Source organism: Aquarana catesbeiana, linkage group LG09, assembly GCF_042186555.1.
Source record: "Aquarana catesbeiana isolate 2022-GZ linkage group LG09, ASM4218655v1, whole genome shotgun sequence".
Taxonomy (NCBI): Eukaryota; Metazoa; Chordata; class Amphibia; order Anura; family Ranidae; genus Aquarana; species Aquarana catesbeiana.
In genome coordinates, this window is record NC_133332.1 from 228679160 (window position 1) to 228693494 (window position 14335).

General features: G+C 41.1%; 1 protein-coding gene across 1 annotated transcript in view; it reads right to left on the reverse strand.

The window, feature by feature from the left end:
• Positions 1 to 500: 500 nt before the first annotated feature.
• ANAPC2 (anaphase promoting complex subunit 2) overlaps positions 501 to 14335 on the reverse strand; it is a 34343-nt gene continuing 20508 nt past the window's right edge. The window contains exons 6-13 of the mRNA XM_073599917.1: positions 12593 to 12710; positions 11993 to 12168; positions 8035 to 8176; positions 7726 to 7801; positions 5008 to 5211; positions 4793 to 4922; positions 3863 to 4098; positions 501 to 902 (exon numbers count right to left, since the gene is read on the reverse strand). Coding sequence (XP_073456018.1) covers positions 690 to 902; positions 3863 to 4098; positions 4793 to 4922; positions 5008 to 5211; positions 7726 to 7801; positions 8035 to 8176; positions 11993 to 12168; positions 12593 to 12710 — 1295 coding nt within the window. The 3' untranslated portion in view covers positions 501 to 689. The remainder of the gene's footprint in view (positions 903 to 3862; positions 4099 to 4792; positions 4923 to 5007; positions 5212 to 7725; positions 7802 to 8034; positions 8177 to 11992; positions 12169 to 12592; positions 12711 to 14335) is intronic.

The window sequence follows — 14335 nt, forward strand, 5'->3', positions numbered from 1 at the left end:
ACATGCAGCGGCTGTGAGCGTTGTATAAACTGTATGTAGCCTCGGTGTTCCGGCAGCAGGACGAAAACTTCCTTTTCCACTCCCAGGACAAAATCAATGCGGGCTGAATGCTACTCAGCCATTCACAGAAAGCTTTGTATTTTATGATTGAATACAAAGCTCCCGCGGATTGGCTGAGTTCGAGATTGTAATGTCAATCATCCACCTTAGCTAATCAAAGGAAGCTCTAAATTCATACACAGAATACAAAGCTTCCTGTGAATCGTCGAATTGATTTTGTTCTGAGAGCATGACTCAAGGTCTCTGTCGCACAGCTGCTGCATGCATCTGTTAGCGAAGCAAATAGTTTGGACCAGCTTGGCTAAAGCAAACTATTTAAAACTTACCTAAAACCCGGAGTAAAGCTTTAATTTCTACGCCCTGGGGCCCATTATCAGAGACTGCTCAGATTTTCCCTTAAAACTTTTAAAGTCTAAAGTAACCAATACTTCAAATGTAAATTAGAAGTCCAAAAATTAATTTTATAGAACCAGTTACACAAAATTCAGAAAACAAGGAAACTCTGAACCAGACAGAGCACAAGATCTGCGCAGGTATTCTCAGTGCTGATTGCAGGCCTTGACCACTTTCAAATGCTGGTAAACGAAAGGTGAAGAAAGTCTGTGCATCTCAACCATGGTGTCTGAACGTTAGCTGGAGTTTTTGGGTAACCTGTAAACCCCTCCAGAGTAGACAAGCTGTTGGTCACTGACTTTCTTCTGCAGATAGCCCTGGAGCTCCTGAATATCTATCTCTGTCACCACAGGACCAGTCATCACAAACATCTTTAGCATACTGTGAATCCGCTCAAGTGGCAAGCTCTCCAGGTTGGTCAGCATGGCCTGGATGTAAGTCCAGAAGAGCTAGGGAAATTGGAGGGAGGAAATAAAAAAATACATAAATAAAAGGATCAATCCTGTTACTTGCACCAGTCACATGCACACAATTTGGAGACTCCTGGTAAAATGACATGGTTTATTGATTTTGTAAGCTTAAAGGAAAAATGTGGGAATAGTTGTAAAAACACATCTATACTTACCTCCTTGCTGCAGCGGTTCTTCACCAGCTCTAAGCCAGAGAACTGAGCAATTACATACCCGTCAATTGATCAGTTCTCAGTCTGGTCTGAGCAGAGAGCAATGAATGTCAGTTACCGCTCTCTGCTTTGCCCCTCCAGGGCTCACAGTAGCACCGGGCTGGGTAGGGGGCAGGAGCAGCTGGCTCTGGCTCTCAGCGGCTGAGCTGGCTACTGGTCAGGCATCTGGTTGAATCCCGATATTGTTGGGATCCTTCCAGGGTGGCCCAGTGACGTCAGCTGACTGATTATGGGTTACATAGGAGCACAAGTAAAGTTAACTCCCATAACCCAAAAATGAAGTATGGCCAAAAAAGGTTAATGCTTTTTTAAAGCCATATTTCACAGTGGAGGAGAGTAGGTGTCAAAGATTAACACTTATAAATATTTCTGAACTAGAGAGGAAGAAGAGTGGCTGTTTACTGGCCGCAAGAAACATCTGATGTCTAATAAGTACTGACTACAACGCTGCACAAACCTCAAACACAAGCAACATCCCATCCAGATATACAAAATACACATAAAGCAAACATCCAGACAAAAAAAACACAAATAAAAACATGCTTATTGTTTAATCTGCTAAAGGACTTGTAATTTTATTTAGCCACTCTTGTGATTTTTTTTACAGGCAGAATAAAAAAGTTCTACTACTTCCTGGTTCAGCTTCACAGGTGCCTAGGTCACCCCGCAATTAGCAGCCAGACATGTGACATGAAAAGTAGCTTTGACAAAACAGGAAATAAGGGTGTTAATCTGCCTGGCTGTGCAGTGTGGTAGAGATGCATAAAATCACAAGATCTGTAAAGAATTACAAATACTTTGGCAGATGAAATACAGCTTCTTTTAGCCATATGATTGGATTTACACCTTGATTGAAAAAGCCAACATCCTTATAAATAGAAAATAAATTGGATGAGTCTCCTGTTTTCTAATGTACTGTTGCCTGTGTGGGACTGAAGTAGCAAACTAATCATTTTCTAGGAACTAGTGCCACAACTATTCTGTATATAATGAAGGGGAAGCACCTCTAAGTGCAGCAGCCAAGTGGTTTATTATAATAAAAAAAAGTTAAAAAAAAACAAAAAACACACCACATTCACAAGATGTGGTGAAAAGGAACCTATCAGCATAATCAAACCGCTTCGTGTGTGTCCTCCGTCAGCAACAGCAGTGTCCCTGAAGTGATGTCACTGGACCGCCCCTTACAGTGTGATGTCACCTTCCTGATTGCGCTCCACGCTGGTTCTGGAAGTCGCCAGATGCCATCTTGCCAGCTCATGGATCCAAAGCTGCTCTGGTTGGCTATTAGGATTGGGGACATTGCTGCTGCCGCCACAGAACAGCGACACACACCAGGGGTTTGATTCCACGGAGGCTCCTTTTCAGCACCTTTGTATTTCTAATCTGTTTTTTATTATAATAAAAATCTTGGCTGCTGCACTTAGAGGTGCTTCTTCTTGATTATATTGCCTTCAAATTTTACTCCATACCTGATAAGCAGCCCAAGTGCCTTGCTGCCTTCTGGCCTTTTTATGGGACATATGCTCAAGAAACAAAAATATAAAATAAAAATGTTTCTGCACACCCATGGGTTATCACCTCAATATTTATCAAAATACTTATCAAAATACAGCTTACCAAACAACCATCCCTCCTACCTCACATAAAATACCACATCCTCCACAAATAAATTACCCCCCCACCCCCCTACATTGTTATACAACCACCGTGTTGATTGCAACCCTTTGGAGGATTTAACCAGACAGTTATCACTTGAGGAGACAGAGCTGGGAGTACATTTATATACATTGCCGATCACATCGGCTGTTGCAGTAGAGTACCCGGATCAGCGGGATCCATTTATCTACTGGACCGATCGGATGTATACACTCATCCATGCTTCCTTGTGACCTTGTTCTACGGGTATCCACCTATAGGACTGTTCCTATATATCATTCACCTGTGCATAACTTATGCGGCATTTCTAGTGGCATGACCAGCGAATTTACCATCTAACCCACACCCATGAACTGATCTCTTGTTATATATTTCCACCAATAGGATTATCAGAACAGTTGTTTATCATCCAGGTGGGACCAATAACGGTTCATTTAGGAACCATCTATTCAGAGACCATAACACAGCAAGATTGACCCACCTGGTATAGGGCTACTGCATTCGCCCAACGGGGCTTTAAAGGTGCTGAGCCCTATATACAGGTAAATCGGTTACTATTACTATATTGGTTGTCATTTGATTATTTGGTGCAGGCGTCAGGGGTACCATCTTTTAGGGGTGGGTCACAGTTGTTTGGTTCCAGCTCCGGTAGTTTTTAGGGGAAGTCTATAGCGGTCTTTTATATGATTTGGGGGGAGATAAGCGATAATAACGGGTTAATACATCATAGTGCTGTAGGGGTGGGGTGGTTAGTGAGTGTGTGTGGGGGGGGGTGGTGTGATAACTTATTTGTGGGGGATGTGGTATTTTATGTGGGGGAAGAGGGACAGTTGTTTGGTAAGCTGTATTTTGAGGCAATTTTTTCATAACAAATAGTGAGGAGATAAAAATGTTTCTGCACAGCCATGGGTAATTTTGTTTTTTTTACTGATGGAGGTACCCTCACATATGTAATCCATCAGGCTCCTAGGTTTGTTTCTTTCTGCGTTTCCTTTTGTTAAAGCTCAAGACCACATGAGAGGCTTTTCCCTCCAGTACGCCCTCTAAACATAATTCCCAAACTTTTCTCACCTGCAGTTCCTCCTCCTTCTGATCAGCCTGTGAAGCCATCGCCGAGTCCCCTTCTTCATCACTATCTATCAAGACCACTTTCTCCGCCTGGTCTTTCTGCTCCTCCTCAATAACCATGAATGTTCCTTGAGGGTCTTCACGGAGAACACCTTGCTGGAGCCAGAAGGTCATTTTCCTCCGCAGGGAAGCAACAGGTACCTTCAACACCTCACTGAGCTCTTCTAAGGTCCAGGTACCTAGATAGAAAATCAAGTGGCATTTAACTTGGGATAAGCATGTGTGCGCCAAGATTAGGGCCTCATTTGCACAGGCTACTTTGATCAGACAGGCAATTCTTGCAGCTGGAATTGCAGGTGGTTCCAGAGAGCTGTGGCCAGGAATCCTGTACAAAAGCAACAGGCTGACCGGAGATGCAGCTGTGTCACTGTTCGTAAGTAAATCGCACAGCCAGCAAATACATGTTTGTTAAGGACAGATGATGGTCCCTGGATGCAGACATTTCCACAGTGGGTGTCCAGTGTACGACCATAAGTCACAAAAAAGTATTTTCCTTCTACGCTCATTTAAAAGCAGAGGGTTTGAATGTGGTTGCCTTTTCCCAATCATTGCTGTACACACAATTAGCTGCAAGCAGATCAGCCCTGCTCTGCTTTCCTTAACTTAGAGATTCCCTGAGAGCAACAGGAACAATTACAATTTTCTGCACCCTTCTATTCATATCAATTGGCAGCAGTCTCGCAGAAGCAGCTAGCCATGGGAGTCAGCCCTCCCAGCAAAATTGTACAGCGCACACAGAGTGTCTGCAAATGATGCAGCAGAGAAAGGGCTGTCCATTTTTTTTTCAATATAAGACAAAGTTTTGCAATCTATCAATTTAAATAAAACGGCAAGTTTCAACATGGAACAAGTCAGTGCTGAATGCATACTTACTTTTATTCTGAAAGTTTAGTATGATGGCAGCATGTACAGGGGACACGGAGTAAGAGAGTGTGCGGTCAGCTAGCTCCACATCCAGACTCACCAACCCAAGGTGGTGCTTCCAGTTTAGGGTCCTCATTGCCTGGGAAGGGGAACAAAACACTTTATTATAAGTTATGACAAAGGCTATCAAATCTGTACTGTGATAAATTATCTTTGGGTCTTACCTTGAGCTTCTCATATCTCCTAGTGAACATATCCATGGTTTCTTTAATCTGCTCTGGAAGTTCGAGCTTCTCCTCCTTTAGGGCTGGCCAAAACTCACTTGAAAGGATAACGGCAACCAGGTTAAATGGAGGCCGTTCTTCCTCTGGGAGCTTTTCTTCCTCATCACGTATATTTGTATTGATCCGGCGAGAATCTGCCATGTCCTGAAAAAAAAAAAAAAAAAAACATTTTCTACTGTAAAAGCTGTAAAGTTACCAGTGCAGCACACAGCCTGAGAAACCGAGGGACTATAAAGTAGCAGTATAGCAGTATGGCTTAACTGTGGCCATACAGCTGCTGAAAAAAGAAAAAACTGGTACATTTACAAAGCACAGGTTTGTACTTTACAGGTGTTCTCTCCATCTTGCTTGGTTCAGGACTTAAAAGCAAGCAAAACCCCAGCCATTCTAGCTAATGGGGGCGGGAACCCGTCCTGACAAAATATGCTAAAGTGAGCCTGATAAATAGCAACATTAATTGAACAAAAGGCAGATTTAGGGGAGCACAGACTTGCTTTCTAACCTTGCTACCCATTTTAAGATTTTTTGATTCATAGCCAAGCCATGCAAATGTATTCTTTTTGCTCCTGGGTCTGTGTATTAAAAAAATGTTTTCATCACAGACAGTCTAAATATATAAAAATATTTAACCATTTATGCAACTCATCAGGGCAGAATATGGATCTAGGTCTTTTTTGTGATAAAATTATATAGATCCATGTCCCTGGTTTGAGCAAACACCCGCAGCTTTAAAATAAACCTCACAGTCTGCAACAGCTAAGCCCTATATAGTAACCCCACATTTAGAATCACAAGGCTTATGGAATGAAAAAAAGAAAAAAAAAAAAAAAGGATTTAAATCCTACAAATTGTAAAGTCTTGTTATTTCCTATAAAAATAAACATGTTATACTTACCTGCTCTGTTGCAGTGGTTTTGCACAGAGCAGCCTGGACCTTCTGTTCTCAGGTCCCTCTTCGGTGTGCCTGGCCCATCCCTTCTGTTGAGTGCCCCAACAAGCAGCTGGCTACGAGGGCACCCAAGCCGATCCACGCTCCCTGTGTCCATTCAGATACGAAGCCCCGACCCAGCCCCACCCCCTCTCTCCCGATTGGCTAGCTGACTTTGACAACAGCAGGAGACAATGGCGCCACTGCTGTGTCTCAGGCAATCAGGAAGGAGAATCTGGGATGGCTGAGACATTCATTAACATCACTGGACAGAGAGGGAGCTCAGGTAAGTGTTAAGGGGGCTGAGGGAGGCTGCTGCCCACAGAAGTCTTTTTATCTTAATGCATAGAAGATAAGATAAAAAAACCTTCTGCCTTTACAACTCCTTTAAGCCTCAACCTTTGGCCTATTCACCTAGGTGAGGCATTACTATAAGTTTTTGCAGGATCTTTAGAAAGCTAGAGATCCCAAATTCTGCAAAATGTGTAGCAGCAAGATTTGAGGCTCTTCCACTTAGGATCTCAGCTGCAATTTGCTATTTAGAACCCTTCCTTACAATCTGGGGTTAGATGTGGAGGAAAATGCTATACAGGGTTTAGTTGTTGCAGACAGCGAAGTGCACTATAAGCATGTTTAAGTGAATTTTCACTGCATCTGAGCACCACAAACCAAAAACGCCATTTAATTCATTTTCGATATTCAAAGTAAACTCCCTCATCCATCCATGTCTCCATGCTTTATTTTGTTGAGAAATCAGTTTGAAAACCCCCTAGCATTTCTGGCCATGGCCATCTTGAGTAAGAGCAAATTATTCATATAGCATTTACTTCCTGGAATCTACCTGCCCTTAGCTAAAGCATGCAGAAGAGTGCTTGGCTGAGAAAACCCCTCCTCCTCTCCTGAAGACTCCTGGGATGTATGATATTGATTGCCTAGGCAAGAGACCAGGAAGCGAGTGCAGAAATAAACTTTTTATTCATTTTTTTTTTAACAAGTAAATATGATATATGCAGCCACATATTTGCATTCGAAAATGTAAAACAAATGCTCCCAATTGCTACTTGTGATTAAGCTTTCCAATTATGTGACCGCTGCGAAAACCAATCACGGCAACAAAACCATAAACCATGCCCAGCATCAGAAACCCCTTAAAGGGCCGGGAGCTGCAGGCATTAACCTACATGATTCCTGTACAAGCCATTAGGAAAGATAAATAAATTACATAACTTAAAGTGGAGTTCCACTCAAAAGTGGAACTTCCTCTTATCCGTCCCCCCCCCCCCCCCCCGGTGCCACATTTGTGGATGGTGGGGAAAACCGGTACCCTTCCCCACTTCCGGGAGATGGGGCCCGGCCCCCTTCTCCTTCCTCCGCCACACCAACTAGAAAGCACAGTGTGCTTTCGGCTTCACAGCCGGTTCCCCTCACCAGGAATGGTGGCGGCTTCACCTGACAGCCAATCCGAAGATCGGCTGCAATGCCGACATCGCGGGCTCCCTGGACAGCTAAGTGCCCTAACATTAAAAGTCAGCAGCTGCAGTATTTGTAGCTACTGACTTTTTTTTTCATGGGGGGGGTGCTGGACCTCCTCTTTAAGGTTTAATAGTTTGTTTGATTTAAGTGCGCATCATCTGTGAGCTTAGATATTTCATTTATGCACAATACATAGTCTCCACATAATGCACAGTAGTCTCTGTCCCAGCATTATATAAAACAGACATTATCCTTACCTTTAGCATGACCTCGCAGTAATGCATCTGAGCCTCTCCAAAACGCAGCTTCAGCAATTCTACATTACGAATTTCTCTAAAATAAGAGATAGAAGCCATACATCTTTAATGGTAATTGAAATTTGTGAGCTGCTAGTACACTTTTTGTGGGGTTAGTGTAGAAAGAGTGGTTAGGAACTAATGAATGGGAAAAAAAATTAAAAAACAGTAAATTATAAAAAAAAAAAAAAAAAAAAAAAAAAAAAAAAAAAACTCTGGTTACTAATGAATAATCAGTAGCTTGCCCTTCCTACAACACAATATATTTACCTCTCAGAACTGTAGCTGAACTGGTGGAGCAGTCTGTCAGCAAGGAGGGTTCTGTATTCATTAATAAAAAGCTCTTTGCTGCCGTAAATACTGACCAGAAGGCTGATGATGTCTGAGGAACGACGCTTGGAGCCACTTTTACCTAGAAGAAAAGAACGTAGATAGTATTGCTAAAAAAGCCATCACAGCTTTTTTTATACTAATTCTGCTGAGCAAGACAATCCAAAATAAGCAGTAATGTTCTGTTTAGCATTTGTTGTGTGCACATATAGGACTATCGCAGAGCATGAACACACCATAGCGAGAGGAATGAGGGCAGCAGCTGGGGCTAACAGACATATAACCTAATCAAAGTTCTCTACAGACCCAATGCTTTCAAGAGTGTCGAATGCCTAGAAAACGTTGATTTGTTATACAACCCCAATTCCATAAAAGTTGGGACGCTGTGTAAAATCTACAGAATACAATGATTTACAAATCTGATAAACCCATTATTTTATTCATATTAAAAAAAAAATCAAAAGTTTAAACTAAGAAAACTGACCACTTTTAAGAAAAAAAAAAAAGATAATTTTGAAATTGATGGAAACACCACATCCAAAAAAAAGTTGGGACAGGGCCATGTTTAATACGGTGTAGCATCCTCTCTTTTAACAACACTCTGTAAATGTCTGGGAACTGAGACCAGTTACTGGAGTTTTTGGAGAGGAATGTTGTCCCATTCTTGCCCAATATAGGATTCTAACTATGCAACAGTCCTGGGTCGTCTGTCCTATTTTTGTTCAAGATGCACCAAATATTTTTAATTGGGGAAAGATCTGGCCTGCAGGCAGGCCGGTTAAGCACACACACTCTTCTACTACGAAGACATGCTATTGTCATACATGCAGTGTGCGATTTATAAATTGTCCTGCTAAAATATGGAAGGCCTTCGCTGAAAGACACATTGGGGGTTATTTACAAAAGGCAAATCCACTTTGCACTACAAGTGCACTTTGAAGTGCAGTCACTGAGGGGAAGATCTGAAATGAGGTGAAGCTCTGCTGATTTTATCATCCAATCATGTGCAAGCAAAAATGCTGTTTTTTTTATTTTCCTTGCATGTCCCCCTCAGATCTACAACAACTGCACTTCCAAGTGCACTTGTAGTGCAAAGTGGATTTGCCTTTTATAAATAACCCCCATTGTCTGGATGGTAGCATAATCTGCTCTAAAACCTGGATATAGACTTTATTAGCCACCCCAAACTCACTCATCCATGTCTTTATGGACCTAGCTTTGTGCACTGGTGCGCAGTCATGTTGGAACAGGAAGGGGCCATCCCCTAACTGTTCCCACAAAGTTGGGAGCATGAAATTGTCCAAAATGTCTTAGTATGCTGACGCCTTAAAAGTTCCCTGCACTGGAACTAAGAGGCCAAGCCCAACTCCTATAAAACAATCCCACACCATAATCCCCCCTCCACCAAATGATTTGGACCAGTGCACAAAGCAAGATCCATAAAAACATGGATGACGAGTTTGGGGTGGAGGAACTTGACTGTTGTGCAAAGAGTCCTGAGCTCAACACGATAGAACACCTTTGGGATGAATTTGAGCTGCAGTATTTGTAGCTACTGACTTTTTTTTCCAGGGGGGGCTGGACCCCCTCTTTAAGGTTTAATAGTTTGTTTTAACCACCTTTGGGATGAATTTGAGCGGAGATTGCAAGCCAGGCCTTCTTGTCCACATCAGTGCCTGACCCCACAAATGTGCTTGAATGGTCAAACATTCCCATAGACACACTCCTAAACCTTGTGGACAGCCTTCCCAGAAGAGTTGAAGCTGTTATAGCTGTAAAGGGTGGGCCAGCTCAATATTGAACCCTACGGACTAAGTCTTGGATGCCATTAAAAGTTCATGTGCGTGTAAAGGCAGGTATCCCAATACTTTTGGTAATATAGTGCATCTTACAGCATTGATGGTGTAAGTTGCCAATTTCATACGCACTAATGCATCCCCATGCTATCACAGATGTAGCTTTTGAACTAAGCCAGTGGTTCTCAACTCCTGTCCTCGGGACCCACTAACAAGCCAGGTTTGCAGAATAACTGAAATACATCACAGGTGATATCATTTGCTGCTCAGTGATTGCAGCATTCTAGTCTGCATCTCCCCAGGGTAATACTTAAATTCTGGCCTGATAGTGGGTCCTGAGGACCGGAGTTGAGAACCACTGAACTAAGCACTGATAAGCCATAAGATCCCTCACCTCTTTAGTCCGGTGAATGTGGCACTCACCGTTGCCAAAAAGAATGTTAAATTTAAATTTTTCGGGCCACAGAACAGTTTTCCACTTTGCAATAGACCATTTTAAATGAGCTTTGGCCCAGAGAAGACAGCTGTGTTTCTGAATCATGTTCAGATATGGTTGTTTCTTTGCATGATACCTTGCATTTTGGATGGCATGGCGAACTGTGTTCACAGCTGGTGATTTTTTAAAGTATACCTAAGCCCATGTAGTGATGTCCATCACAGAATCACGCTGGTTTTTAATGCAGTGTCATCTGAGGTCACGAAGATCACAGGCATCAAATTTTTTTGGCCTTGTCCCTTGCACACAGAGATTTCTCCAGATTCTCTGAATCTTTTGATTATGTAGGTAGCTGATGTCATATTTAGCCCTCATGCACACAGGCTGTTAAAAAAACGTTATGAAAACACCAGTATCTTTGCAGTGATTTTTTTTAGCTTTTTTCAGCGTTTTTGCAATAGCGGTTTTGAGCGTTTTTCCGCGTTATCGTTTTTTTTTTTTTTTCAAATTTTTTTTTTTTTTTCAATGGATCAAAAACGCTAAAAAACGTTGGTGAATGACGTTTTTGAGCGTTTTTCAGCGTTAGAGCGTTTTTACAGCTGAAAAACGTCTTTCAGAACCCACTGGTCCTGGGTTTTTTTTACAGCTTAAAAACGCCTATGCCACTTGCAGCTCAAAAATGCCTAGGTGGGCATGAAGCCATAGACTAACATAGACAGGCCTTTTTAAGCTGCAAAAAAAGCTCAAAAAAGCAGCTGTAAAAACGTCCGTGTGCATGAGGACTTAAAGTCTTTGCAATTTTATGTTGAGGAACAATATTCTGAAACTGTATGAAGATTTTTAGATGCAGCTTTTCAGATTGGTGAACATCTGCCCATCTTTACTTCTGAGACAACTCTGACTGTCTAAGATGCCATTTTTTCTAACCAACCATATTACTGACCTGTTGCCAATTAAACCAATTAGTTGCAAAGTGTACTTCCAGCCCTTCCTTGTTAGTACCACTATGCCAGCTTTTTGTTGCCCTTTCCCAACTTGAGATGTGTTGCTGACATCAATTTCAAAATGATCTTATTTTTTCCTTAAAGTGGTAGTAAACCCAGTTCTTTACTACCTCTTTTAAATGATATATTTTCTCAGTTCAAACACTTGATATGTTTTCTATATTCAATTGTGAACAAAATATGGGTTTATAAGAATTACAAATCATTGCATTCTTTTTTTTGTATGTAGATTTTACACAGCCTACCAACGTTTTTGGAATTGGGGTTGTGGAAAGAAGGAAATGGTTTTGAAAAACAGATTGTTTAAGTTTTGAATATAGTAGGGAAGCATTTCCCCTGACTGATGTTTTTTTTTGTTTTGTCATTTATTAGAGCACCGTTTCTTTTTTGCCTCCACGCTACCCCAGAAAAAAAAAATCTAACAGTATTTTTTACTTACAATAAAAGCATTACCCGTCATCCCAACCAAAATGCATTTTTATATCCCCTTAGAATCCCATTTACTTTTTCAGCTCACAGGAAATGAGGTGAAGTCATCTGAGCTGGGACAAATATAAGTCTGAAAGAGGTTCTAATTTTTCCCTCCACCTTCATCCAACCTTGAGATTTCCATGCCAGAGTTTTGGGCCAGAAATAAGTTTCAGACATAGGTTACTGCATACCAGGATCGGCATCCACAGGGTCTGGCACCCAATCCTCTGGGTCTGAAACATCATCATCGCTCTCTTGACCATTCTCTAGGACCACAGGATCAGCCTTAGACAGCTCATTGGCCAAATCCCCTTCTGCGTCTCCTGTTAAACCAGCAACAATTTGTCGCACGGTATCCTCACGTGTTCTGTTGGGACAGGAAAAAAAAAAAAAAAAAAATTTATAACATTTACTTGACACTCATTTTGACAAAGTTTTAATAGGAGTTTTACTTTTTAAAAAGAGTTTTACGACTGCTTCATATAATTTTTAGATCCATCCTATGCCATTGTAGAAGGGATCTTTGCAGAAGTGCGAAGACTACATAATACGTTACAATCTCTTGTATTTTAATATTCTGAGCAGGGGCAGGGATTCATTATGATTTACAAGATAAATAAAAAACACCATCTGCAGAAGTACACAGAAAGAAGCACAGCCTGCATAGGGAATGAGGAAATAATGTTACTGCCATCTAGATGTGCATTTACAAACTAAACACAAAAGCAAGTCAACAGGTCTGAAAGACATCTTCAATTTATAAAAAGTGACTGTATGGAATGAATTATTACCTCAAGTACTTCCTGATTGGCTCACAGGCCACCTCCAGAATCACCATAGAGGGATCCAGCTCTCTCAGAGCTTTAATGGCAGAAATGTATAGGGTGATGATATCTGATGTATTCACACCTGCACAAGACAAATACCAGTGACTCCCATGAAAGATTTGCATGCAGCTCATTCCTGTTGTGTGGTCAGCTGTCTTGCAAGGTTTCTGTCTTTTAAATGTATTTTTAACCCCGTTGGAGAGCTTTCACTTTACTTCCTAAGCATGTGGATAACATCATCCATGTGTTCTCCCTCTTGAAAGTAGGTTCATAATGATAGATTAAAAGAGTGCAAAGCAAAAAGAATATAGCCTACAGAGTCACTCTTCTGTGAATGGGATTACAGTAGGGCAATAATAAGACTCAGGGGGGCTCATTTACACTTGCTTCGGCTTCAACACACATTAACGGCTATTTTACACTTCCTTCAAAACAAGGCTTCGGACAGGCTTTGTTAAAGCTCTCTAAACGCTAGTCAAAGCTCCTATCACAAAAAAAAAAATAATAATAAAAAGGGTTAGCTCAAAGTCCTGTTTACACCTTGCTTTTGCTTCAAAAATTATACCCCATGTAGCTTTAGTGGTACTTCAAAGCGTCTTCAAAGCCTCCATAGAAGTCTATGGCAAAGCTCGCTTGAAGCCCCACCAAGCAAAAGCAAGGTGTAAACAGGACTCTAAGCTAACCATTTTCTTTAGTGACAGGAGCTTTGACTGGCGTTTCAGAGAGCTTTAACAAAGCCTGTCCAAAGCCTTGTTTTGAAGCAAGTGTAGAACTACATTTGGGGCCTATATTGATTGGCTTTATTGGTCAAATGCAGCATTGCTATTCAAATTGATTATATTATTTATATATATATATATATATATATATATATATATATATATATATATATATATACACACACACACACATCTACATAAGCCAATATACAGAACATGAATATAAGTAATATTAACGTTTTTTTTGTCTTTAAAACAGACATGTTATACTTACAGCAAGTAAAATAAGTATTGAACACGTCACCATTTTTCTAGGTAAATATATTTCTAAAAGGTGCTATTGACATGAAATGTTACCACATGTCGTTAACAACCCATGCAATCCATACATACAAAGAAACCAAAAACAAATAAGTTCAGTAATTAAGTTGTGTGTAATAAATTGGAATGACACAGGGAAAAAGTATTGAACACATGAAGAAAGGGAGGTGCGTAAAGGCATGGAAAGCTAAGACACCAGCTGAACTCAGCAATTAGAAAGCAATCCTGCCCCTTGTCAGTGCAAATATCAGCTGGTTCAGTCTCAACTGATGGCCTATAAAAAGGTGTCTCATTACCAAGGTGTCATACAAGAAAAATCTCATGATGGGTGAAAGAAAAGAGCTCTCTCAAGACGTTTTCAAACTTATAGTAGCAAAACATACTGATGGCATTGGTTACAGAAGGATTTCTAATCTTCAAAATGTTCTAGTGAGCACTGTTGGGGCCATAATCCGGAAGTGGAAAGAACAGTTCACCAAAAACCGGCCACGACCAGGTGCTCCTCACAAGATTTCAGACAGAGGAGTATAAAGAATTATCAGAAGAGTTGTCCAAGAGCCAAGGACCACTTGTGGAGAGCTTCAGAAAGACCTGCAATTAGCAGGTTCAATTGTTTCAAAGAAAACAATAAGTAACTGAACTCAACTGCCATGGCCTGTGTGCGTGC